General features: G+C 37.3%; 3 protein-coding genes across 4 annotated transcripts; all 3 read right to left on the minus strand.

Annotated features, from left to right (window-relative positions):
• Window positions 1–971: 971 nt before the first annotated feature.
• On the minus strand, window positions 972–12,585 carry LOC120733745 (5-hydroxytryptamine receptor 3C-like). The gene is made up of 18 exons (XM_040032133.1): window positions 12,262–12,585; window positions 12,076–12,124; window positions 11,782–11,861; window positions 11,282–11,388; window positions 10,719–10,840; window positions 10,423–10,592; window positions 10,007–10,181; window positions 9,560–9,742; window positions 8,884–9,056; window positions 8,179–8,242; window positions 7,244–7,407; window positions 7,031–7,075; window positions 6,644–6,750; window positions 4,971–5,140; window positions 4,679–4,842; window positions 4,190–4,400; window positions 3,063–3,272; window positions 972–2,979 (listed from the first exon to the last, which is right to left on the minus strand). Exons 1-18 carry the CDS (start codon window positions 12,262–12,264, stop codon window positions 2,696–2,698), a joined length of 2,481 nt encoding a protein of 826 aa, XP_039888067.1. The 5' UTR covers window positions 12,265–12,585; the 3' UTR covers window positions 972–2,695.
• A 4,340-nt stretch (window positions 12,586–16,925) lies between these two features.
• Window positions 16,926–21,567, minus strand: LOC120733794 (5-hydroxytryptamine receptor 3E-like). Of its 2 annotated transcripts, XM_040032216.1 has the most exons (10): window positions 20,803–21,567; window positions 20,600–20,657; window positions 20,107–20,270; window positions 19,866–19,910; window positions 19,633–19,739; window positions 19,172–19,342; window positions 18,916–19,082; window positions 18,487–18,697; window positions 17,718–17,903; window positions 16,926–17,633 (listed from the first exon to the last, which is right to left on the minus strand). In XM_040032216.1, exons 7-10 carry the CDS (start codon window positions 19,015–19,017, stop codon window positions 17,338–17,340), a joined length of 795 nt encoding a protein of 264 aa, XP_039888150.1. In that variant the 5' UTR covers window positions 19,018–19,082; window positions 19,172–19,342; window positions 19,633–19,739; window positions 19,866–19,910; window positions 20,107–20,270; window positions 20,600–20,657; window positions 20,803–21,567; the 3' UTR covers window positions 16,926–17,337. The 2 variants fall into 2 exon arrangements, with proteins under 2 accessions (XP_039888150.1, XP_039888159.1); XM_040032225.1 differs by lacking the exon at window positions 20,803–21,567 and having other exon boundaries at window positions 20,600–20,772.
• A 114-nt stretch (window positions 21,568–21,681) lies between these two features.
• LOC120733803 (receptor-transporting protein 2-like) lies at window positions 21,682–23,377 on the minus strand. Its single transcript, XM_040032238.1, has 2 exons — window positions 23,079–23,377; window positions 21,682–22,691 (listed from the first exon to the last, which is right to left on the minus strand). Exons 1-2 carry the CDS (start codon window positions 23,225–23,227, stop codon window positions 22,364–22,366), a joined length of 477 nt encoding a protein of 158 aa, XP_039888172.1. The 5' UTR covers window positions 23,228–23,377; the 3' UTR covers window positions 21,682–22,363.
• Between the last annotated feature and the right edge of the window lie 383 nt (window positions 23,378–23,760).

Consider the following 23,760-nt stretch of genomic DNA (forward strand, 5'->3'; position numbering starts at 1 on the left):
CGTCATGGATTCCCTCTGACTTTTGCTGTTTTGCTTCCCAGCGATGAAATCACACTTCATGCACAGCTTTCTCTCTCTTTCTCTCTCTCTGTACACTTCAAGAACAGTTTCCCGTCTAAAAATCTGTTTTCTGCATTATTAACTTGCTTATTACGTACAGCGCTGTCGGATGCTGGTTTTTTTTTTCCTTTTACTTACTTCTGAAAAGAAAACCTAATTTCTGCTGTTCAATACTGAACAAATTTAAACTTTTACAAAACTCTTAGCTGTGTCTCTAATCAAACCTCTGTAACTTTGCTGTTTCACTTCAGCAGCGTTTTTGATCTACTGCAGAATATTTTTTATAAAATCCCAGGCCAGGAAAATTGCCTTCATGTTTTTCTGTGTTTTATCCTCATCTACTTTGACACAAAGGCATCTGCTGTGATGCTTATACCTCTGATGAAGTCTTGCAAGTGTCAGCTTTCTTTTTATAGATATAAAAATATGGAAATGTACTGACGCATGATCTGAAATATAATATTTCTGACTGTCTGAGGCAAAATTTCCCCGATTCAAATAGAATTGAATCGAATCGTATCGATTCAGGACCTTGTGAATTGGAATCTAATCGATTCTAGATATCAGTGATGATACCCAGCCCTAGTACATGCGGCTGTCTTCTTGTTTGATAGAGTGATACCATATATGCCCTATAGCTACAAAAAAGGATAACATTGTTATCTTTTTACAAAGAAAAACAGCTAAACATGAGAGGTTTTTGGACAAAGTTTGTGTTCTCCATTCTTAAAACACCGGTTCGAGCACCGTTTAAGCACCGGCACCGGTATCGGATAAAACCTAAACGATACCCATCCCTAATTATGATTGCCCCATCTGCAGAGCTGATTTGACAGCTTCTGTTTAAGATCATGTGACGGTTCTGTGGGATATTGGGCTACCGTTCTGGTGCTTTGAACATATATTTTTTGGTGAAAAAATTATGCTATGTCAATTTGATTAATAAATCATTTTGATGAATACAATTGTGTGTTCTCCCTTTGCTTGTGTCTTCTTGATGTTTTTTTTTCTTAATAAAAATCCAAAAAACACTTTGAATATAATCTATACAACACAATCTTACAATAGGCTGGAAGTATGCTTGTGCTCCATGTGATTATATAATTCATTAATCAAGCTTTATTAACAGACTTAAGTTCATGATTATACAAAAGAAAAAAAAAAGCACAATATATAAAACCAACCAAATATTAACTTTCTTAAAAGTGCTTTAAAAGTTCAAACACCTGCAGTTCCAAACATCTGAAAAAACGTCTTACAGCCCTCTCTGGCTATTTTAAGGAGGATTCTCATTGCATCATTGTGACATGCAACTTCGGCATGCTACATTGCGTGTAAGATGACCACAGGGGGCCAGTATAGAATAGTGTGCAATATGCTTCAAACCAGGTGTTTCCAACTCCAATTACTCCAGAGCTACTGTCCTGCAGCTTTAGATCCATCCCTACTCCAACACAGCTGAATCAAATGGTTGAATTACCTCTTCAGCATACCATAAAGTTTATCAACAGCATGGTAACAAGGCCAATCATATAGATCCTAAGATTTTCAGTGTGATGACCATGGTGGTGAGAATTTGAATGGAATAAATCACTATGAAGCGCCTTGAGACGACTTTTGTTGTGATTTGGCGCTATATAAATAAAATTGAATTGAATTGAATTGAAAGGACGGACAGTATTGTTATATCCCAAGACCACGAACCCCCCCCAAAGCACACTGAGTAATATATCATATGAAAATGCATGTAGAGAACTGAGCAAAACATAGTTTTTCCCAATCACAATGACGCCATAAATGTAGCAAAATCACACAGTACATGAAAACATCTTAACCCTTTAAAACCATCTGTGTCATATTTCCTACATGAGTTTGGGGTTTTTTGAAACTTCTGCATCGTCAGCGTGAAATAAATTGGAATTTTTTTTCTAAGCGTTAAAATAACAAACAAATGCAGGATGTAGCAAATATGACACAAATGAAAATTATACTGAATTTAATATTTAAGATTTTTTAAAAATGTCATCAATAGGGTCAATAAACAGTCCATTTTCAAAAACAAAAAAAGGATCCGCTAGTGTGGTTCAGGCTTTAAAGGAATTTTACAGCTTATAGAAGCAAACAATTTCAGCCAAAATGGGTGAAGATAATAAAATACACCATAGTGTGGGGGTTGCACACTATGAGTGCTTTTGTATTATTATTTAATTTTATTTTAATTTTGAAGCCTTTTGAGTAATTTAGCACCAAACATCAAATACAGAAAACTGCTGCTATAGAAAATGTATGTATAGGGTTCACAAGAACTCAATATAAAACTATCATCAGTTAAGATGCTTTTACACAGCTTAGAATATTTGTAAGATTAAGTAAATTATTATCCTGACTTTAAAATATCTTGATTTAATTGTCTTATTGGTTCACAAAGTCATTGAAATTTAAGACAGATGAAGGGCTTTGTTGGAAAACAGGGCTCTGCTATATATTTATTTGCATAACTGGCATACTAAAATGACAAAACAAGTATTGAATTATGGTTAAGGTAAAGTATTTCAATGTGTGGTGTTAAATGTTCTTTTTAAACAAGAAAAATGAATACAAAGAGTTTAAAGAACAGACAAGTTTAAAAGTTAAATTAGGTTGCATTGTATGAAACCACCCAGATAATGATGATGGTAATGAAGCTGACTGTTATGAAGATGATGTAAAGGATGAACAGCAGGCGGTCTATGATTAAACCTATCTGGATCCATTCCTCTGTGCTCAGGCTTTTGCTTAGATGCTTCTCCAACTGAAGGTGGATGGCCTGGAGGCCTCTGCCCAGGCTCCTCAGCTCTTGCAGGGTTTTGTCCTCACTCAGTGGCCCCTTCTGCTCCAGAGTCTTGGATTCCTCTGTTACTGGAGAGTAGATTGGCATTTCTATTGAGCGGAGACAAGTCAGAAGATTATGTCAGCTTTGACATTTTTTTTAAGAATTTGCATATCCTGATCTTGTTTCCTACCTTGTGTGACCGGATTTTGGATCACTGTGTCGTTCCGATCTCTGGGCTTTGGAGGAAGGCATACTAGTCGACCCAGGATTTTAAGAAAAAGCACTCTGATCCAGCGAGGAGCTCGAGAATAGTTAGAGGAACTGTGCAGGAAGCTTGTAACGACAATAGTTTCCAGTAGACTGCCCACCATCATAGTCAGGCACATAGACAGGAAAACATCTATAATAATGGTAGTGGAATAATAATTAATGTTTACATTTTACAGACAAATACAAGTCAAATCCAGACAAAATACTTAAAAATTAAAATCATGAATATTTTTGGTCTATTCAGGGGAATGGAGACAAGCCGTAAACTATTTAAGAAATATCCTCAGCCCCTGTCAGCTTGGTGACAAAAATTGTCACAGATGACGCTTTAATCTCTGAGACTGTGAGTCAACTGCTCTCAAAAAATTTTGTGTGTTTGTTGTAATGCATATATATTGATTTTCCTAAATCTTGAGTCTGACATATTTGTTATTCATTATTTATAATTAATAATTAAAAAGACCCAAACTAACACTGAAACTAATTTAATTTAATAACAATTAAATTAAAACTAAACATTTTCATATAATAAGAACTAAACTGAAATGTGCAGACCTAGAAACACAAAGCTGAAACAAAATAGCCAAACATAACTGTGCAGTATAACCAAAAACCTGGCACTTTGTTAATGATTAGATATGATGAATTGTACTTTTTACAGGTATACTTTTGCTGGTGTTGGTCAGAGGGGCCGATGGTGCGATATGGCAGCCTCGCTTCTGTCAGTCTGCCCCAGGGCAGCTGTGGCTACAACTGTAGCTGCCTCCCCCAGTGTGTGAATGTGAGAGTGAATCAATAGTGGAATTGTAAAGCACTTTGGGTGCCTTGAAAAGCGCTATATAAATGCTATCCATTATCATTATTATTATTATTACTTTTAAGAATATATTATACATCGTTTTCTTTCTCACATGTAGCTTCATCATTACATTATGGTAGTTATACTGTTAAATCTCTAGGTGGGTCAGAACAAGCAGCCCTTTTGTATTTGGGCCAAAAAGCCACATTGGGACGAAATGTATACCAAACCAGACAATGTAAACGCACTTATGAGAGGTATGGCATTTCCAGTAACAGGCAGCAGGTCATTCATCATGAGCAGGAAGACGGTGTAGCCCAGGATCAGTGTCATCTTGAGCAAAGACCGGTCGACTTCATTGGGAGGCAAGATGAAGCTGAAGAGGTCCACAGTGATGAGGAAGCAGCTGGGGAGCAGGAGGTTCACTACATACAGCATGGCCTGGCGCCGCAATGAGATCTGCAGCAAAGTGAGAACTTAACACTAAGGACGGTGCTGATGTTCCTGGGTGTTTTTGATGTTTTTAGAACTTTTAGATGTATTTGATTTAAATGTTCTATAGATCCTAAGTTCCTCTGATATACTAACTGAACAGTTAAATATCTGATAATGAAGAGAAAACTCTTGTTTCGGATTACTTTCTAAAAGCCTTTGCCTTTGTGTCCTCCGTTTTCTTATAGTATGAATAATTAAATCATACAATAACATTATAGTTTTACAGTGTAAGAGTGTCTTACATGGAAGCGAATTTCATCATAAAAGCCCGATGCTGTAGATGGTAGTGTGTATTTCTTTGCTGTAATTCCAATTAATTCCCATTCACCCATCGTTGCCATCATAGATTTAGAGTATTCAAACATCCTCTCTGGAGTCTCTGTCAGATAAAGCTGCAGAGCATTACCTGCATGGAAAACAGTCAATTTGTCAGACAAGACTATTCATATCAATGTCAGTGAAATAATTTTATTGTATTATAAACTAAACCATTCATTTCATAGGACAGACTGTGAAAGATCCTCATGAACTTACTCTTGAGTGTGAATGAGTTGAAGGTTAAAGTGCAGTTCTGAATGTCAAATGGAAACAAGTAGATGTCAAGCCTGCAGGAGGTGACAGCTTTGACAGGCTTTGAATCACTCACAATGCCATTAGAAAGCACGTAGGTATATGGGACGTTTGGAGCAGTGTTTTCATCCATGCTGCAGGAAGATGAAAGACATAAAATTTAGAAACACAAGCGCCTGTTTGCTGATAGAGCCCTCATTATTAAAATTAAGTTTACTCAGATAGCTACATGGCAGAAATAGAAAATGTATGAAGAAAGGGCTTACAGTTGATATGTAGAGTGCCGCCTAATATTAAGTATGACTGCTAAGTGTTAACTTGTCTGCTTCATTCTGTCTGCTAAATATTGTAGGAGGCAGATCAAAAAGATTATACCTTCATATAGTGGATAGCAGTCTTACCAAGCCGCTCTATTATCCTATCTACACTATTGTTATGTTATTCCACTGACATCAGTTGGACACCTATGTGAATCGCTACCTTATAGTAGTGGAGGGGTTTGTGTGTCCTACTGATCCCAGGGGTTCTGGGGTTTCTTAAGCTCTCAGGAATCTTAGTGCTCCCTCCCTCAGTGTTCATCTTAGCCTGTGTTGAGTTTCTGTTCCCGTGTCCCACGTTTCATGTCTACTCTCCCCTGTCTCTGTGTTCCCTGTGTCTCCATGTCGCAGTTTCTACTCTTGCCTCTGTGCTTCACGTTCACTCTGTTTTCTCTGTCAGCCTTGCCTACTTGTCAAGTCTGCGTCTCTGCACCTGTCTTTTGTTTCCTGTTTTACTTTGATAGTCTTGTGTCCTGCATTCACTGTTTTGAGTTTTGCTTCCCCTTCGTCTCGTTATGTCAGATTAGTCCCAGCTGTTTCCCTCCTGTTTTCCATTCCCTCGTTACTCCCTGGTGTATTTAAGCCCTGTGTTTTCCTCTGTCCATTGTCGTGTTGTTAACCATGATGTACCTCTGTGCTGCGTGTGTTTCTTCTGTATTCCCAGGTTAAGTTTCCTAGTTTCTTAGGTTTTTGGTTTGAGTTTCATGATTCTAGTTTCTTTTTTTTGGTTTTGTTTTTTGTATCAGTGTTGGAGTTTTTCCAGCAATAAAGCTGCTGTTTTGGGTTTACTCCCCCGTGTATAAGTCCTGCATTTGGGTCTGTCACACAGCAAACTATGACAGTTGAAAGGAGCCAGTTATGATGGTCAGGCATTTGATAAGGATGCATCCTGGTGAGGTGTGCTTGACACATCTCAACGGGAGGAGGTCCCGGGGAAGACCCAGGACAAGCTGGAAAGATTATTTTTCTTGACTGGCCTGGGAATTCCTCGTTGTTCCCCTAACTAATCTGGAGGAGGTGGCTTGGGAGAGAAATCTGAGCTTCTCTGCTGATGCTGCTGACCCCGCGACCAGATAAGAGCAAGAAAACGGATAGATGGAAATTAGTTGGAGTCACAACTCAAATATTTCCTGACAACAGTATGCACAGAGACCATGCCTTTCTACTTTCACCTGTATGCACCTTCTCCATTTTTGTTTTTGCTGCTTAGTAGAGTTAGCGCTTTATTGGCTAATGATGCGTCAGGCTAGGTCTCAAGATAACACGTATACATAAAAAAGAAATGATCTTAATCTGCTAATTATTGAAGATGGCACTTACATTTCATTGATTACAATATCTGGTACCCAGAGATTTGTTCTTGGAATTGAAATCCGAGTAGTTCCACAGTTTTCTGGGTCCCACTTGGTGAATTCATTTTCCCATTGCTGCAACACAAACCATGCAGATGTAAACATAAACACAATATAAAACCTGCTGGCTACCATTTAAAAACTCGAGATAATTAAATTTAAAAGGGAACCCCAAAAACTTTTCTTTTATCTTAACACTTTTATGTCACTAATGGGTTTGCCTATTTGCTGCCCAAAAAGATTTCAAGGGCAAAACTTAAACTTTCATCTATAAAAACATTTTTTATGCATAGATATGGGTAGAAATCAGCTGTTTCATTATTGCTTGAAAATGTACCATGAAAAAAATACTTACAATATCTGGCCATAGAAATGTTGTGAGGAGCTGGGCTTTCTCATCCTGAAAAAGAAGATTTTAATTTATTTATTCTCAAAAAAATAAAAAAATTGCTCTCATGGAAAATTGCTTTTGACCATTTTATGCTCTTAATATTGTACAGTATGCAGAAAAGCGCATACGCATGATCTAATAATGAAATGGTTTCATGGTAACAAAGGTGTCATTTACCACTCCCATAATGCCAAACACAGTTAAGAAAAGGCCAACGTTAGTGACTGTTGTTATGTTCACCACAGGTCGAATGGCGTTCAGGTTGAAGACTGGCGAAAGAGCCTCCAGCACTGACGGTGTATCAGGGTTGGAGCAGTTCAGTATGGTGGAGCTGTACTGAGCTACAAGGGAAAGAAGAAATGTGCCCTTATGATGTCGCAGCAAATACCTTTGTCTGAATGCCCACAATTACAACTCTGGCAAACGCGACCCAAATACGAGTGAGGCATCATGTAAATCTACATTTATCTAAATCTAAACTTGACTTTATCAAGTTTCAAATTTGAATTTCAGTTTTTAATCTAAAAGTAAAATCTTTAAAATCTAGACAGGAATGAATTGGACAACATGGTCCATAACATTTCTGGCTAAATGTGTATTTTAGACAATTTTTGGCTGCTAGTACCTCATGTTTCCTCTTCCTTGAATATTTATAAGACTAGCTAACTGTCAGTGTGAGTGGCGCTGACAAAGTGAACAAGTCAAGTGCAACAACCTTAAATTAAAAAAAAATCCTCCAATACAAAACATGTACACTTTATCCTTTAATAGGTGTTATAATCGGACTATAGGAAATCACATTTGCAGTTCGGAATTTCAACAGGTTTAACATCATTTTGTAATAAGATTATTTTTTAATAAGATGTCTGGAGACACTGAAGATCATGCACATAAAATAAGCGGTATAGTGCAAATAATAACACAGTTTGATGAACCATTACAATGCGTCATTTATATGTTTAAATACTATTTAGTATTTTGGATAGTGACTGTGAGAAAATCAACACATCAACAATTAATTACACAGGAGATTCAAATAATCAGTAATATAAGAATTAGTTATTTTTTAAATAATATAAATAAATGTGTATTTGTACATTATAGGAACTTACCATGCATGAGCAGAGAGATGAAGATTAATAGAAGCTTTGAAGGCCTGACTTTCAGCGAGCAGCACTGAAAACATTAAAACTGTGGTTGTCAGTTTGAGTGGTGTGACAGTGGCGTGGGAATCTTTTTAAAGACAGTCATTACAGGTCATTAAAAAAAATCAACGTTCAAATCGAATCTAACTGTTAAACCTTGACGTTGTTAAATATTTCTTCATCTTAGATCTGTTAAACATCTGGTATGAAATTTATGCAAACCTTCCTTGTATGCCCACAATGTAAAAGCAGGTTTATATGTTTTAGCTGTTAGATATACACAATCAACAGTAGTTACAAGTGTGAATAATGAATGAGGTGTATCTTGGTCTTGAAACTGATGTTTTAGATTACTTGGGTTAAGTACCACACTGCAATATGGTTTAATCATCATTGTATTCTTAAGTTGCAGATAAAATTACATTTTGTAACTGGTAACACTGTGTAAACATATTATTGATATAATCTCAGGAAATACAGAAATATCTATTGGGGTTTTCAATAAGAGGGAGAGCCTCTGTTTTCATGATATCACAACATTATTTTTTCATGTTTTTCCAGTCTTAAAAACAGATTAAATATCCAAGGCTCCATCCTAAAAGACCATAAAGGTTGGCAAACATATTTACAATGTATTTTTTGTACACTCAAAATAGATAAATATTTGAATACCTGCATCCAGTCCTCTGAGCCTCGGTTGACTTGCCGGTGGATGTCTTGGAGGTCCTTGCCCCCTTTCTTTAGCTCCTGCACAGCCCCGTCCTCCACTGCTGGCCCATTTTTCTCTTGAGGCCCTTCATAATCTTCAATATTTTCCACAGCAGTCGTGGTCTTAAGGTCTATTTCTAAATCAATGAGAGAAAAAGTATCAGAATCAGAATCTTTAGTGCCATAATGCTAATAGCACAACAAAATTATATGCTACTCCATTCAGTGCAAAGCAAGGGAAGCAAACAATCAGTTTAACTATTGAAAAAATACATAAATAAAAATTAAAAAATATGTTCTGAAAATAAATATAGTATAAACAGTATAGAAATAGATAGGTACATGTGTGTGTAATTGAGTCCTTATTGATTGCACATATCAATGTTCAGTTATTGTTTATTATTTACAATCACAACAGCCCCTCAATATGTGCCGTTTATTTTGGTTTTTATTGTCCTGTGCTGCCTTCCTGTGGAGTAGTTCATGTGCCGAGGATTGTTTGATTTAGGTCTTTTTTTTTTTTTTACAACTTTGCAAAATAAATTATTTTGAACTCTGTAAAATCAATTATTTCTGTTATCCTGAATTTCCTCATGCTACTGATTGTTAACCACTTCAAAGCTACTTAAAAACTACATACCCGAAGCTCTTGATTTCTTATTCATTGGTGCCATGGAAACAAGAAATCCCAGAAATTGTGTGAGGACTCGGATCCAGTGAAGGACGGGAGAGAAGTCAGCAGACCCACACAGCAGGTTGGTGATGGGGTTTATTTGTCGCAAACTGGCCACCATCAGAGGCAGGCAGATGGAAAATAAAACATCTACAGAGAGACAACGGTGTGTGCTGAGGCCCAGAAACAATACAGATTTACAATGTCGCAGCCTAGTTGACTGAATTTGTGCGTGTGCCTGGACATAAACATTAGCATTAAATACTGTTGGCATGGAAACCTGATCCATGTAAGATTTACATATTTTTTATTTTTTTTTTACACACAAGAATGTTCCCAGTCCAGTTTCTATTCAAACACAACTGTAGCCAGTTTCGAGAAATCAGTGTAGACTTTTTGTTGAGTGTTACTCACATATGAGGGGTATGGTGTTTCCAGTGCCCGGCAGCAGGTCATTCATGATCAGGGGGAAGACGGTATAGCTGAGGATGAGGGTCATCTTGAAGGCGGACCTGTCCACACTATGTGGAAAGCAGCTGGGGAACAGGACGTTTACCATATACTTAGTGGCCCGGCACCTCAATCTGATCTGTGGAAAGAAAAGAAGAGATAACTGAGGTACTCTTAAGCTGTGAACCATGCTTGTCATTACCTGGTACATGAATGTTTGATATAACTATATAATTCAGGATTTAGACTGAATTTATATTTTTAGGTGTGTTTTAATTTTGCAATAATGTTAAACATTTAAAAAATATAGGAAAAAAATTACAACATAGCTTTGATTTTATCTTACTATTTATTGTAGCTTCTCATTAGAATCAACTTACATGAAATTGAAACTCATCAGCACATAAACCATCACTGTTAATATCATTCTCTGTTGCTTTATCTGAGGTGATATCCGGTAGCTCCCATTCATACATGGTGGCCGTCACACTCTTGGAGACTGTTGCCTTTATTTCTGCAGGTCTTCCAAGAAAAATCTTTATGTCCCTCGCTGTGCGGGGAAGAAAAGTGAAGAGAAAAATGCTGACTTTAGTCAGAGCTCACTTAAAGCCCACATTCAATTTGGATATAAGTAAAAAGGGTGAAACTGATATGCATAAGTGTTAAATGTTCTTACCAAAGTGCAAGTAGGGGTTGAAGGTATAAGTGCAGTTTTGTATGTTAAAGGAGACGGTGCAGATATCAAGGTTACAAGAGCTGACAGCCTTGACAGGTAGACCGTCATCCACCGTACTATTACTACACAGGGAACAGGGTGTAGATGTGTGAAATGAGGACATGGCATAAATTAAAAGCACTGTTGATGTTGACAAACAACCCCAACACTAACCCCATTATGTCACAGCAAAAAAACTAAAACTAAATTATTTTGTAAAAATACTTCTTGATGTGTCTTTTTGCACAATATTCAGGAGAACCATTTTCAAAATCCAAAAATTCAACATTCTCAAATCCCGGGATTAGATTTAGGGTTTTTAATTAAGGGTAATCATATTCTCTTGTTTGCATATAAGTTAGATTTGTAATTTCAAGACAAAGGCACAGAGGATTTGTGGCATTTACAACAACAGAGTGTCCCACATAATGCTGAAAATTTCATTTTTAGAGTTTCTAGATGTCTGCTCTTTTGGAAATACTTGTGCGGAGTTTGAGATAAAGAGTAAATGATTTTGTACTTACAGCTCGTTGATTACAGGCTCTGGAACACACAATTTGGTTCCGGGGAGATGTAGCAGCTCAGTATGCCACTGAAATGGGTCCCAACTGACAAACTCATTGATCCAAGACTAAAACAACAAAATTTGTATCAGCACAAATAGCAGGCAAACCCCTGCATGGCTACTAAAATTATTGCAGTACATAGTGCAATAATAAGTGAGGAGAAGTTCAGCCTTTTCATCCTGGAAGACCAGAACAAAAAGTCTCTAACACAGAAAACACAGAAAGCCTCTCTTTGAAGAAGTTTGAACTAGTTTGTGACAGTCCTTCAACTCAAGAATTTCAGATACAATAGATACCAAAATATAAAATATGCATACACACTGTTGGGAAGCACTAATGACATTGTAAATAAGCTCATGTGACAGGTGACATACCGCTCCTAGTATCTCACACAGAGCGAAGAAAGTGCTGACATCGGTGGAATTTGTCATTTTCTCCACAGACCATATGTCACTTACTTCAAAGACTGGAGACAGACACTCCAGCAGGGCAGGTTTGTCTGGTGCAGAGCAGTTCACCATGTAAGCACTGCAAAGAGCTGATGAGGCAACAAAATCATGAATCTGAGTGTAATTACGTTGTAGTGTTTGGCTTGCAATGGGATTTGGCTGAAGTAGTTGTCAATTCAATTGTCTCTCTCCAGATTTAATGCTCATACTTTTACTATATTTAACGTCATTGATTAACTACTGAACACACTGTTGTTAAAACTGAAACTCAAACACTTTCATTGTGCTTAACAAAACACATACCTGTTTTGAAGATCAAAATCATGGTTCGCTTGAGTGACGGAAGAAGCTCCTGTAATCACAATCAGGAGGATTTATGGATAAAAAATGGTAATAACATTTTGGATTCAAGTAACAGATATGCACTATTATTAGTATTTAACTTCAGCAGTAACACTTGTGACAATGTAACGAGAAAAAATTCCTTACCATAATGTTGCGAGTGAAAGTGTTGTATTCCAGCTGTTTTTTGAATGGAAACTGTTTTATTTGGTATACTACAGAATAATCATCTCCTTAAATAATTGCCACATTTAAAAAAAAAAAAAAAATTGCTGACAGCTGTAGTAGTCAGCAGCAGCAGAGCAAAGGTGTGTCTGCTGGTTATCTGGGAAACTTACTCTTGCAAGACTAAACTGCGAAGATATACATATTGTCACTAAACAAAGCGTGATGTGGACAAACATTGGGCAAATGATGCGGAGCAGAAGGCAGGACAGCTGCTTTGCTTGTAGGTGTTTTCATACAAAGCACAGATAAACCACAGGTAATGCAAGGTACCTGAGTGTGTGACTGACCACAGTAGCATCAGTGTCACACATGCCCATCACAGGCAAATCAGAGAAACCTGTGACAAGCAGGTGTTAGTCTGCCAAACAAGCTTTTATTATTTTATGTAACATGTTTTTTTTTTTTTAAATAAATTAAAATTCACCCATTCGATGAGAACAAAGAAATAACCTGAGATGATACTACTACTACTACTACTAATAATGAAACAAAATTCCTCATGTCATCTTGGCTATACTTGCTTTGATTATAATCACTTTCTGTGTGTCTGCGTCACTGCGTCAAATTCTCTGTTGAATTTAAAATGTAATTTTCTTTTCTCCTTTATGAGTTATGTATCAAGATACTTTGTATCAGGTCTAATTTTTAGTCCAACTGTGGAAGTTTTCGATATGTGATCATAATGCACCACAACAAGATTCCCAGCCTAAGCGTTACTTTGTTTGTTTATCAGTGAACAGAAAAGTGTTAACAGACTAAATTATAATCTAGTAATTAATTTAACTATAACACTATTATACCTATACTGCAGTAGCATGGCTACAAGCTATAAAGCATAATATTAAGCCTATTACTTTTCCATATACATTTAATGACTGTCTTCCTAACTGTGATGGAGAACTTGCAACATTTTAAATAAAATACATATTGGGATCATATCAACATATCAGGTTCTTATATTTGTTGCAATATCTGTTTTGTTTTTTTGATTGATGATAGTTTGATTTCTTACTCCACAAAGTAAAAGCCACCAACAATTCATTGTGCTCCTGATTATTTAGTTTTTAGTTTAGCTTCAGAGCTACTGAGTGGACAGATGTGTAAAATTTCACACAGTTCTCTGCTTGGATGATATGATACCTCATAGACATCCAGTATTTCAATGAAATTTTCAACAACTTTTACACTCAGTCAGATTTACAGATGTTGTCTAGCAAGATAAGTATTTATTCATAATCAAACCTCATGATAAATACTAAATCTAGATCGGCATGAACTACATGATCTATAAATGCTACATCAGTACATGTTAAAAAAAAAAGTGACCTATCCTGAAGCATCATATCAATATCACCTTTGTCATTTAATTTACTAAACACTGAAACTCCTAATATTTGTAAAAATATTTAAAAAAAAAATACTGGGGGAAAGTGTTTAGAGTGTGCTTGAGTGTCTTAAGACTATACTCACAGTTCACCATACTTGGAGTGAATATCCTATATAGCCGGAGGCTGGGACTTCCGGGTGATGCGTGGCAGCGCAATGGACGCATAGTCACTGAGCTCTGTTTCAACTGATCTAAATTACGGCCTCCAGATTCGAAAGTAATAGCGCCAGATTTTTCAATAAGGTATGAAAAAGGGAAAATCTAAAAGAGGACAGAAAAATACTAACCAATCGAAGATTGAGGAGGCAAAGATCCAAGAAAGAATGGAACCACAAGACAAGGAAGATGACGGCTGCTTGCCACTTAGCCACGAGCCAGCGTTGTCTGAGTCAGGAGATAACATTATCCTACGGGAGATCGCAAAAGTGTCCAAGGAGCTTGGCATTTTTAAAGACAAAGTCCAAGAATCATTGTTAGGACTCAAGGAGGATATTGGCAAAAAGCTGGCTGACGAGTTGGCAGTGTTTAAACAGGAACTAAACTAAAAGCTACTCGAATGTGTAGCTACACAGCAGTTACAGGGTAAGGCCATTGCGGAGGCAGAGGGACGTAGAGGGACTTAGGGCAGAGGGACTTAGGTTTGCCTGGAAGAAAAAAGTGTTGCTGGGAAACAAACAGATTTTTTTTGACCACGAATACGCATATGAAGTCATGGAGAAACGTAAATCATACATGGGAATAAAAAAGGCACTAAAAGAGAGGAACATTCGGTTCCAAACGCCCTTCACGTGGATTCACATCCACTGGAGCACCGGCCCACGGACGCCCAAGGACGCAGAGGACGCAGTGAAGGAGCTGAGAGCACGGGGCATTGAGGTGGCCCCCACACGTGCGAACCCGGGACCCAGCACCGAAGAGAGAGTACGTAACGCATTTTCATGGCATGGAGTGGATACGGAGAGGGACAGAGGCCCACGAATGGAAACTCAAGTCCGACGCAAACTGCGGGAATATAGAAGAGACTTGAATGACAAGGAGGATAAGAGCTAAACTCACAAGCAAACAGACTATATAAGAAGGGAATATGCACCATTTGGTTTCATTGCTGTTCAAGTTGGTGCGTTGATAGTTCAGTTGATCAGATTTATAAGTTGCCATATATGTTGGATTCATCTAGTGTAAGTGGGATGTACCTGCTGGACAGTCGCCACAACACTAGGGAGAGCTCCCACCGTATAGTGGGTCCTTTCTCTCCTCTCCCCAACAGGGACCTAAAGGGGTTGAACGATCCTGAGTAATTGGAGGACTCTATATTGGCTCTATTGTTTTTTTGTACCTATCTTAGTTTTGTGTTAACAGTGGGGGCGCAACGTTTTACCTCAGTGACATTTGGAATGCACATTCATGGCTCTATCTGGTTATAATAAAGTCCAATGTTATAGGTACTCTCACTTACTGTAAATGGGCTCCAAAGCCGGGCAAAGCAGGGAAAAATTCTTAGTAAACTGAAAAGAGAGGATATTGATGTGGCATTTCTACAAGAGACTCATTTGGTGGGCCTTGAGCACGAGAAACTTAAGAGACAAGGTTTCAAGCATGCTTATTACTCTTCAAATGGTTTAAGACATACAAGAGGGGTGGTTATTTTAATATCAGGTAGGGTTATTTTTGAACTTTTTGCTACAATTAGGGATAGAGAAGGCAGATTTATCCTGGTACAGGGCAAATTGGATGGGGAATTGATCATGTTCTATAATGTTTATATTCCTCCAGGTTCCACATTTGATTTCTATAGGCAAGTACTCGAGAAAGTAGTGACAGAGGCACAGGGACTACTTGTCTGTGGAGGAGACCTTAATATTACATTAAAACCACATCTGGACGCAGCGGGGATGAGAATATCTTTATCACAAAAACTAACTAGAAAACTAAACCTTCTGATAGAGGAGATGGGATTGGTGGATACTTGGAGGAACCTTAACTCAACAGCAAGGAACTATACTTACTATTCACATCCACATATGTATATGTGAGGGGGAAAACTCCTCAAGATGGGTGGTGACCATGGTGGCCATTTAGAAGTCGGCCATCTTGGATACAACTTTTGTTTTTTCAATAGGAAGAGGGCCATGTGACACATCAAACGTATTGGTAATGTCACAAGAAAAACTGCGTTCACCAGATATCAACACAATTTCGATCCGCTCCTCACGTGTTAACCTCTTTGACATGTCAATGGCTGTGAACAAAGAGAAACTTGTAAATAACTCATGAAAGAATAAAGTTACGTTGAAACCAAGCACACCATTGTTTTTCTTGTGACATTACCAATAAGTTTGATGTGTCACATGGCCCTCTTTCTATTGAAAAACAAAAGTTGTATCCAAGATGGCCGACTTCTAAATGGCCACCATGGTCACCACCCATCTTGAGGAGTTTGCCCCCTCACATATACTAATAACAGGACTTTAATATCACCAACCATTCCCATGTTATTACGGTGTATCCATATAAATGGCCCACCCTGTAGACTATTTTTTTAATGGAAAGAATAACTTTTAGGCTAAAGTTGCAGGCGGACTCATTTGAGGATTACTGGTTGAAATGGTTGAAACATGTACAAAATGGGAGGCCCGATTTTGTATAATCTCATTGTATCTTCTGGTTTGTTTGTTTTTTTCGGTTTTGTTTTGTTTTCCTCTTGTCCGTTTGTTTTTTTGTTTTATTTTGTCCCCCCCCCACTGTAATTAAGTTGTATTGTTGTACATGCTGTATAAATAAGAAAAGCAATAAAACATAAATAATAATAATAATAAAGAATATCCCATATAGCCTACCTTTGTGTTAAACAAAAACTACAGTGCTGAAACTGGAAGTTTTAAATATCAAATGGAAAGCAGAAGATGATGCCATGATTGGCATAACGTCTCAAAGCTAAATTCCCTGTTTGAACGTGATTGCTTTGGGACCTGTCTGTGTGAACTTTTTATGTTGTGTGGCTCGATAGGTTTGGTGCTCTGGCTTCCTCCCACAGTCTAAAGAGGGTTAAATGTATGATTCAAGTTCAGCTTGTAGTCTGAAGTACTTAGAAGGAAACCATTATACTATATGATACCATTTATATAATCTACACAGGGATATGATTGTGCGTTTCGAAATGAATGTCACTAACAAATTGAATTAAATTTTACAGACGTTTTATTTTGTATACAGTGGTTTCCTCCATTTAAAAATTGTACAGTACAACACAGAAGGGTAAAGATGAATGATTATAAATGCAGCAGAGCTAAGTTAAAGTCCAGTATAGAATAGAATAGAATAGAATAGAATGCCTTTATTGTCACTATACAGTTGTACAATGAGATACAGAGCATCTCCTACTCAGTGTAAACATGCTGGGGGGGAACAATAATGGCCAATAACAATAATGAAACAATAATGAAACAATAATGCAAAATACAGTATAACGACACTATACATACTGCATAAATGTGCTCTAAGAAGGTAGTTTTTCACACCATCTACAAAAATGACAAAATCTTGGTGAAAATGCACTAACATTCAACCCACTAGCACAAATGGAGAGCTTTAAAACACATGGCAGTTGTCTACTTATTGTACGAGTTCACCCAGATAATGATGATGGTGATAAAGCTGACCGAGATGAAGAGAATGTAGAGGCCAAACAGCAGGCGGTCTATGATGAAACCCACCTGCATCCACTCCTCTGAGCTTTGGCTGTCCTTTAGCTCCTGATCAACCTTCAGGCGAATGGCCTGGAGGTCCTTGCCCAGTTTCTTGAGTTCATACACAGCCAGGTCCTCCGCTGATTGCCCCTTTGGCTCTTGAAGCCCCACATAAGTTTCAATAGCTGCCACAGTAGTCCTGGTCTTAAGGTCTATTTCTAAGCAAAGTCAAGAAGAAATATTCACAGTCACCTAATCTTGTAACCTTAGATTTCTAAACTCGCTACTTATGTTCGACATACCTGAAACTCTTGGCTTCTTATTCATTTGTGGCATACAAACAATAACACCCAGAAATTGCAGAACAAGGACTCGCATCCAGTGAGGGACAGGAGAGAAGTCAGCAGACCCACACAGCAGGTTGGTGATGAGGATTGTTTCCAGCAGACTGGCCACCATCAGAGCCAGGCAGAGAGAAAAGAACACGTCTACAGAGAGACAAAGGAACCCAGAAACAATACAAGTTTACAATGTCACAGTCTAAGCCACTAATCTATATATATTTTTTTATCTTAAAAGCTGTTCTTTAAATGCACATGTAAATATAGTTTTAAAAAAAGTGAACATTATTTACAAATTTGGACATAATAATATTGATTTGACTATTTCACACATGTTATGTATGTGTATCTATAACAAGTATATAAGTATACAATGCTAATACTGCATTACAGTATGTATGTGAGTACAGATTTTCAACTTGACTCTATAAGATCGAGGTCTGATATGGGATGTAAGGGTTCCCTTAACTTTCTTTAACCAGTACCTTTCATATTATATATATATATATATATATATATATATATATATATATATATATATATATATATATATATATATATATATATGTGTATATATGTGTATATATATATATATATATATATATATATATATATATATATATATATATATATATATATATATTTAGTATAGGATAAGTTAATAATTAAAAAACATAACTACAAACAGTTTCAAGAAATCCCCGTAGACATTTTGTTGAGTGTCACTAACTTATGAGGGGTATGGTGTTTCCGGTGACCGGCAGCAGGTCATTCATGATGAGCAGGAAGACGGTGTAGCCGAGGATGAGGGTCATCTTGAAGGCGGACCTGTCCATGCTCTGTGGTGGCAGCAGGAAGCTGAAGAGGTCGACTGTGATGAGAAAGCAGCTGGGGAGGAGGAGGTTGACCACATACAGAGTGGCCCGGCGCTTCAATCTGATCTGTACAATAAGGGAAAACTTGGTCAGGTATGTTTGTGCTGTGAAATCTTCTTATCGTGACCAAGTGGATCGTGTATGTAAGCAAATCGTGATTTTAGCTGTGTTGGATTTACAAAACAGTCATTATGGACACATTAATACGAGGTATGTGAACAAGCCCAAGTATGTGCTCCTTTCTGCCTAATTACAGCAGTTTATTGGCACTGCAATCCACCTACATGAAATTCAAGCTCATCATAATAAAGATTCTCATTCTTTCCATCATGATTGATTTTATTGGCGGTGATTTCCAGCAGCTCCCATTCACCCATGGTGGCCATCACACTCTGGGAGATCTGTGTTATTAGTTCTGCAGATCTTCCAAGATAAATCTTTATATCCGATGCTGTGGAAAAGCAAAGAGGAAAATACTGAGCTAAAGGTGAGCTCACTAATTGTCCACATGTAATGTATATGTATAAAATATTTTCTGACCATAGTGCAAGTAGGAGTTGAAGGTATAAATGCAGTTTTGTATGTCGAAGGGGAAGGTGTAGATATTGAGGTTACAGGAACTAACAACTCTGACAGGTATAGCGAGACTTCACTAGACCATTACTGTACAGGTACAGATAGGGAACAGGCGGTGCCTTGTTTTCCTCCATACTGTAAGAACAATTAGAAAAATTATGGCGTGAATAACAAACATGGCACCTATTTGAACATTTGCTAAGAATTACAGTGTCTAGTAGTTAGACAATTATGGACCTATAAAAAACATAGCAACTGCACAGTTACATGTAATAAATATTGCTGTAAGATGGCCAAACATTAACAAAGACAAATACAAAATGTATTTATTATTAGGAAAATATAAGGAAAAGACTTGTTTTGGTTCCATAGATTATAATATGTGTATGCTTTGAGAGGCACAGGCTTGGTAATATATCACTTACAATTCATTGATTACAATATCGGGAATCCAAAATTGGTTTGAGGGAAGAGCCATCATGTCTGTACCACACTGAACTGGGTCCCAGCTGACAAATTCATTTATCCACAACTAAAAGAACAAAACTCATGACAATGGATAGATCACGCATGCTACATGTAATCACGATGTTTTAAAAAATATGATTATTCCTGTATCACAGAAGAACAAATGTAGCCGGATCATTGCAGTACTCACACACTGTAGCCAAATGTAAGCGGTCAAGAGTTGTGCCTTTTCATCCTGAAAGACAACCCAGTGTATGCCAAGGGATTAAAAAACATTGGTGTCGCTATGGAAAGAGAATCATTTGAGCAATGTGGATGTGGTTTATCCATTTCTCTAAGTATTTTGCCTTTACTTAAAGAGTTTTAGAGTGCAGTCTGTATACACACTTGTTACATTTTATGTGATGTGATGTTCTGATCGGTGAACATACCACCCCTAGAATCCCATACAGAGTGAAGAAAATAGTGACATTGGTGCATGTTGACATGTTCCTCACAGGCCGTATGTCATTCAAGTCAAAGACCGGAGACAGAGCCTCCAGCAGGGCAGGTTGGGTTGGCTGAGAGCAGCTAATGGTGTAATTACTGCAAAAAGCTGATGAGACAATGAAATAATATTGAGTGTAATTATGTTGCAATGTTTGGCTTGCAATGAGGTTTTCACAAGAAAAAAAAATCAGTGTTTATCTTGTACTTTGTAGAAATCATTTGGAATTTAATGAATTCTGTATTGATTTGAATTTCCAATTTATAACTCAGTACAAGATAATTTCACTAATCCTGAAGTTCTTTTACTATGTTACACAAACATTGTTCAGTAGACACCAAAAACTTTCTTCTAGACTTTTTCTTTTTGAAACTGATGCTGACCTGTTGTTGAAAATGAAACTCAAATACTCATAGTATGGTTCAGAAAATTCTTACCTGGCATGAAGATACTGAGGGAAATAATCAGGGTAGACTTGATTGATGACAGGAGACCCTTGAATAAAACCAAGTACAATCAAAAGGTCTGATGGTTAAATGATGAAATGTTTAAATAAAGTAACAGAGGATGTATTGAATTGGTGGTGCTGTATTGATCCTAAGGAATAACATAACATAAACACAATGCAGGTATACCTTACCATTTTGAAAGTGAAATTGTTGTATTCCAGCTGCTTTGGAAACTGTTCTTTGATATATACTAGTGAATAATAATCTTCTCAAAAATGGACACATTCAAAAAATTTTGCTGTCAGCCCTATTAGTCAGCGCCTACAGTCCTAAAGTGTGTCTCTACTTATCTGGGAAACTAACTCTCGCAAGTCTAAGTCAGCCTTCATGGCCAAGATATACATAATGTCACTAAACAAAACGTGATGTGGACAAACCCATGGAAAAGTTGTGGAGCAGGCAAAACTAAAGGCAGGGCAAGTGCTTTGCCTGTAGGTGTTTTCAGACAACATGCAGATAAACCACAGTTAATGTACTGTACCTCAGTGTGTGACTTGAAAAATGTTGAGGACTGACCACAGCAATGTCAGTGCCACACCTGCTGATCACAGGCAAATGAAGAGGTGTTGCTGTGTGACAAACAGGTTGACTTTGCTTTCATGCAAAACCTCCTATCAGATAACCTTTTCCTTTTTTCAACAATTGTGCAAAGAACAGTGGGCCAGAATTCCTCCACAGTGACGTTAAAAACGCATCAGCAGTTACCACAGATGCATGATTGCAGTTCATGCTGCCAAAGGATGACATAACCAGTTATAAGGTTTAGGGGGCTTGCACTGATGTTTGAATATCTTTTTCTAAATCATGAAAAACAGTAAGTTATAATTTAAAGGCAGATTTTTATTTATTCTTTGTATTATCTTTGTCTGCACTACAAACACTTCATAAAGGCAGTTTAACTACAGTTGCAGGATCAGTAAACATGACGCACTAAAGTCTCCTCTTCCACTGATGAGTTTGAAAAAAATGGAGAAATAAAATACATTTCCAGAAGATTTTCATTTTTTTTAATTTTTGTAAGAAAACAATATCGTCTGAGACAACAGCACGTGTTCACCCCCCCCCCTCCTTTTTTTTTACAATTAAAAAAGTAACATAGGAGAAAGTGTACTTATTAATATTTATGAACATGCTCATGTTTGTTCTTAAAATACCAATCCAATAATATCTTTGCATATTTTTTCTTGAAGAATGGTGTTTTTTTCTCTTTGAAAAAATTACCCAGGCTCATTGTAAAACAATGTATTATATTTACCAAAATTCATGGTATGTACCATGCTTCATGTGTAAGCTGTGTGTGTGGCTCTAAATCAAATTAAAAAAGAAGATGTTGCCCACCTCTCTTGAACAATAATGTCATGCTTATTTTTTCCAAAATATGTATTATTTATTTACAAAATCAGAAAATACGAATTTAAATGTGAAAAGTGACTCATGTAGACCTTCATGTCATATTTAAATCTTGACTTATTTAATTCATTTGTAACAGTAAATGTATGGGAGCTTTTGTGCTAATTAACGTTTTTAACAAACAAAGCAATATATTAGCTAAAGCTGTCTGCTACCAAGCACAAATAAAGGATAAATACAACAATGTGCACCTGCTTATTACATAAAGAAGAAATACAATAAAACTGAATGAAAGAAGGCAAAGTTATGATCGAACAGAAACAGGCTGACTTTAAAAGCAGCTCATTTTGTGCACACGCCTTTGATGCACCCCTCACAATGTGTGGGCTCATGCGGGCTGTCAACGTCAAAGCTTCTGAAATACCGCTTCCGTCCACCAGGGTTTTTATGGTAGCACTTTTGTTTTATTTTCTCCACCAGATTCTCCATGAGGATGTGCACATTGTCAGATTCCACGCTGGGATTCTCCATTGGAGCTTCGGAGCACATCTTGCAGTTCTGGCGTAAGGGCCTCACCTTGACAGTGCCCTGCCCGTTTTTCAGGCGCATGTGGAAGAGCACCTTCACCTTGTTGGAAGGCCATTCTCTTCTGCACATGGAACATTTAAACCTTGGAAATGAAAAAGAGCATGTGTTACTTTACTAGAAGAGTCTAGAGTGATTATATGATTATTTTTAATACAAGTTTAAACTTGCATCGAATTGTTTTTTAACGAGATGGCACCCACGCAAGGAAGTGAAAGGAAACAAATGATGTCAGCTCCATCTTACATCTTCAGTTCTAGTGTTGCTAGTCTAAAAAATATGCTCCCACCATTGAAACTCTGGAATATTCGTTTTACTTTTAATGAACTAAGCCTCCTTAGCAACTACATTTATTCCCTCATCTTTAATGTTGCAATCTTCATGCACAGTAATTGGCATAATGCAATGCAACTATATTTTTTATATATTAACCTATGAAATATACCATACTGAATATACAAACCACACTGACCTTGCACCTGTGTTCCTGATGTACTGCTTCCAGCCCATGTCTAGGTTGTCAGGCTCAATATTTTCATCATACTCTAAATACCAAGAGTCTCCTCGTTTAAGACTCTGTGCTTTAATACGAAAGATACGTATCCATTCAGGTGGCAGCATCTTTTCGGTTAAAGTGGTCGCTGGTAGCTGAAGAAGAAGGATAACTCTAACAGCTGATGTGTGCAGTAAACAAACAGCTGGTGAGAATGAGTCATCCTCCTCAAGCTGCGAACTTTGACTGTGGCTCTGCCAGAAGAGTTTGTGGGGAAGACAAAACTTACAACTATAAAACACGCTATCTTAAGTTTCAGTTACAGTTTTGTACAATCGATACTGAAAGCGTTTCTTGTTAAGCAACACCGACACCTTCTGGTTGCTCTCCATGCGCCTCTTTGCCCAGGTAGACTCAGAAGGCTTTTCTGTATTGCTATACTTTTTGCACACAGTGTGGTGAAAATGTGCAAAATGTTTTCACTGTGTATAAAAAAAGACATTAGTGAACATTAGTGGAAAAAAGAGCTGATAAAAAACATTAGTGAACACGTGATTCTTATCATCGTGCTTATAACTCAACTCAGCACTATACCTGCACTCTACTGATTTTGTTTTTCTTTTTGTAGCTTCTCCCTGGTAGCAGGTAGCGCTGCATATGT

This window comes from Simochromis diagramma, unplaced genomic scaffold (genome assembly GCF_900408965.1).
Source record: "Simochromis diagramma unplaced genomic scaffold, fSimDia1.1 OVJJ01000334.1, whole genome shotgun sequence".
NCBI lineage: Eukaryota > Metazoa > Chordata > Actinopteri > Cichliformes > Cichlidae > Simochromis > Simochromis diagramma.

Bases quoted from the DNA above. Each gene is read 5' to 3' on its own strand.
- LOC120733745 (XM_040032133.1), bottom strand. The intron at 9,743-10,006 runs GTGAGTAACACT...GTCTCTCTGTAG, and splicing joins AAACACCATACCCCTCATAT to ATGTTTTATTTTCCATCTGC. The intron at 3,273-4,189 runs GTGCGTTTACAT...CCATTATTATAG, and splicing joins AAATGCCATACCTCTCATAA to ATGTTTTCCTGTCTATGTGC.
- LOC120733794 (XM_040032216.1), bottom strand. From the start codon at position 19,017: ATGGCCACCATGGGTGAATGGGAGCTGCTGGAAATCACCGCCAATAAA. The intron at 18,698-18,915 runs GTAGGTGGATTG...CTTATTGTACAG, and splicing joins ATGATGAGCTTGAATTTCAT to ATCAGATTGAAGCGCCGGGC. The intron at 17,904-18,486 runs GTTAGTGACACT...GTCTCTCTGTAG, and splicing joins AAACACCATACCCCTCATAA to ACGTGTTCTTTTCTCTCTGC.
- LOC120733803 (XM_040032238.1), bottom strand. From the start codon at position 23,227: ATGCTGCCACCTGAATGGATACGTATCTTTCGTATTAAAGCACAGAGT. The intron at 22,692-23,078 runs GTCAGTGTGGTT...TTCATTTCCAAG, and splicing joins ATCAGGAACACAGGTGCAAG to GTTTAAATGTTCCATGTGCA.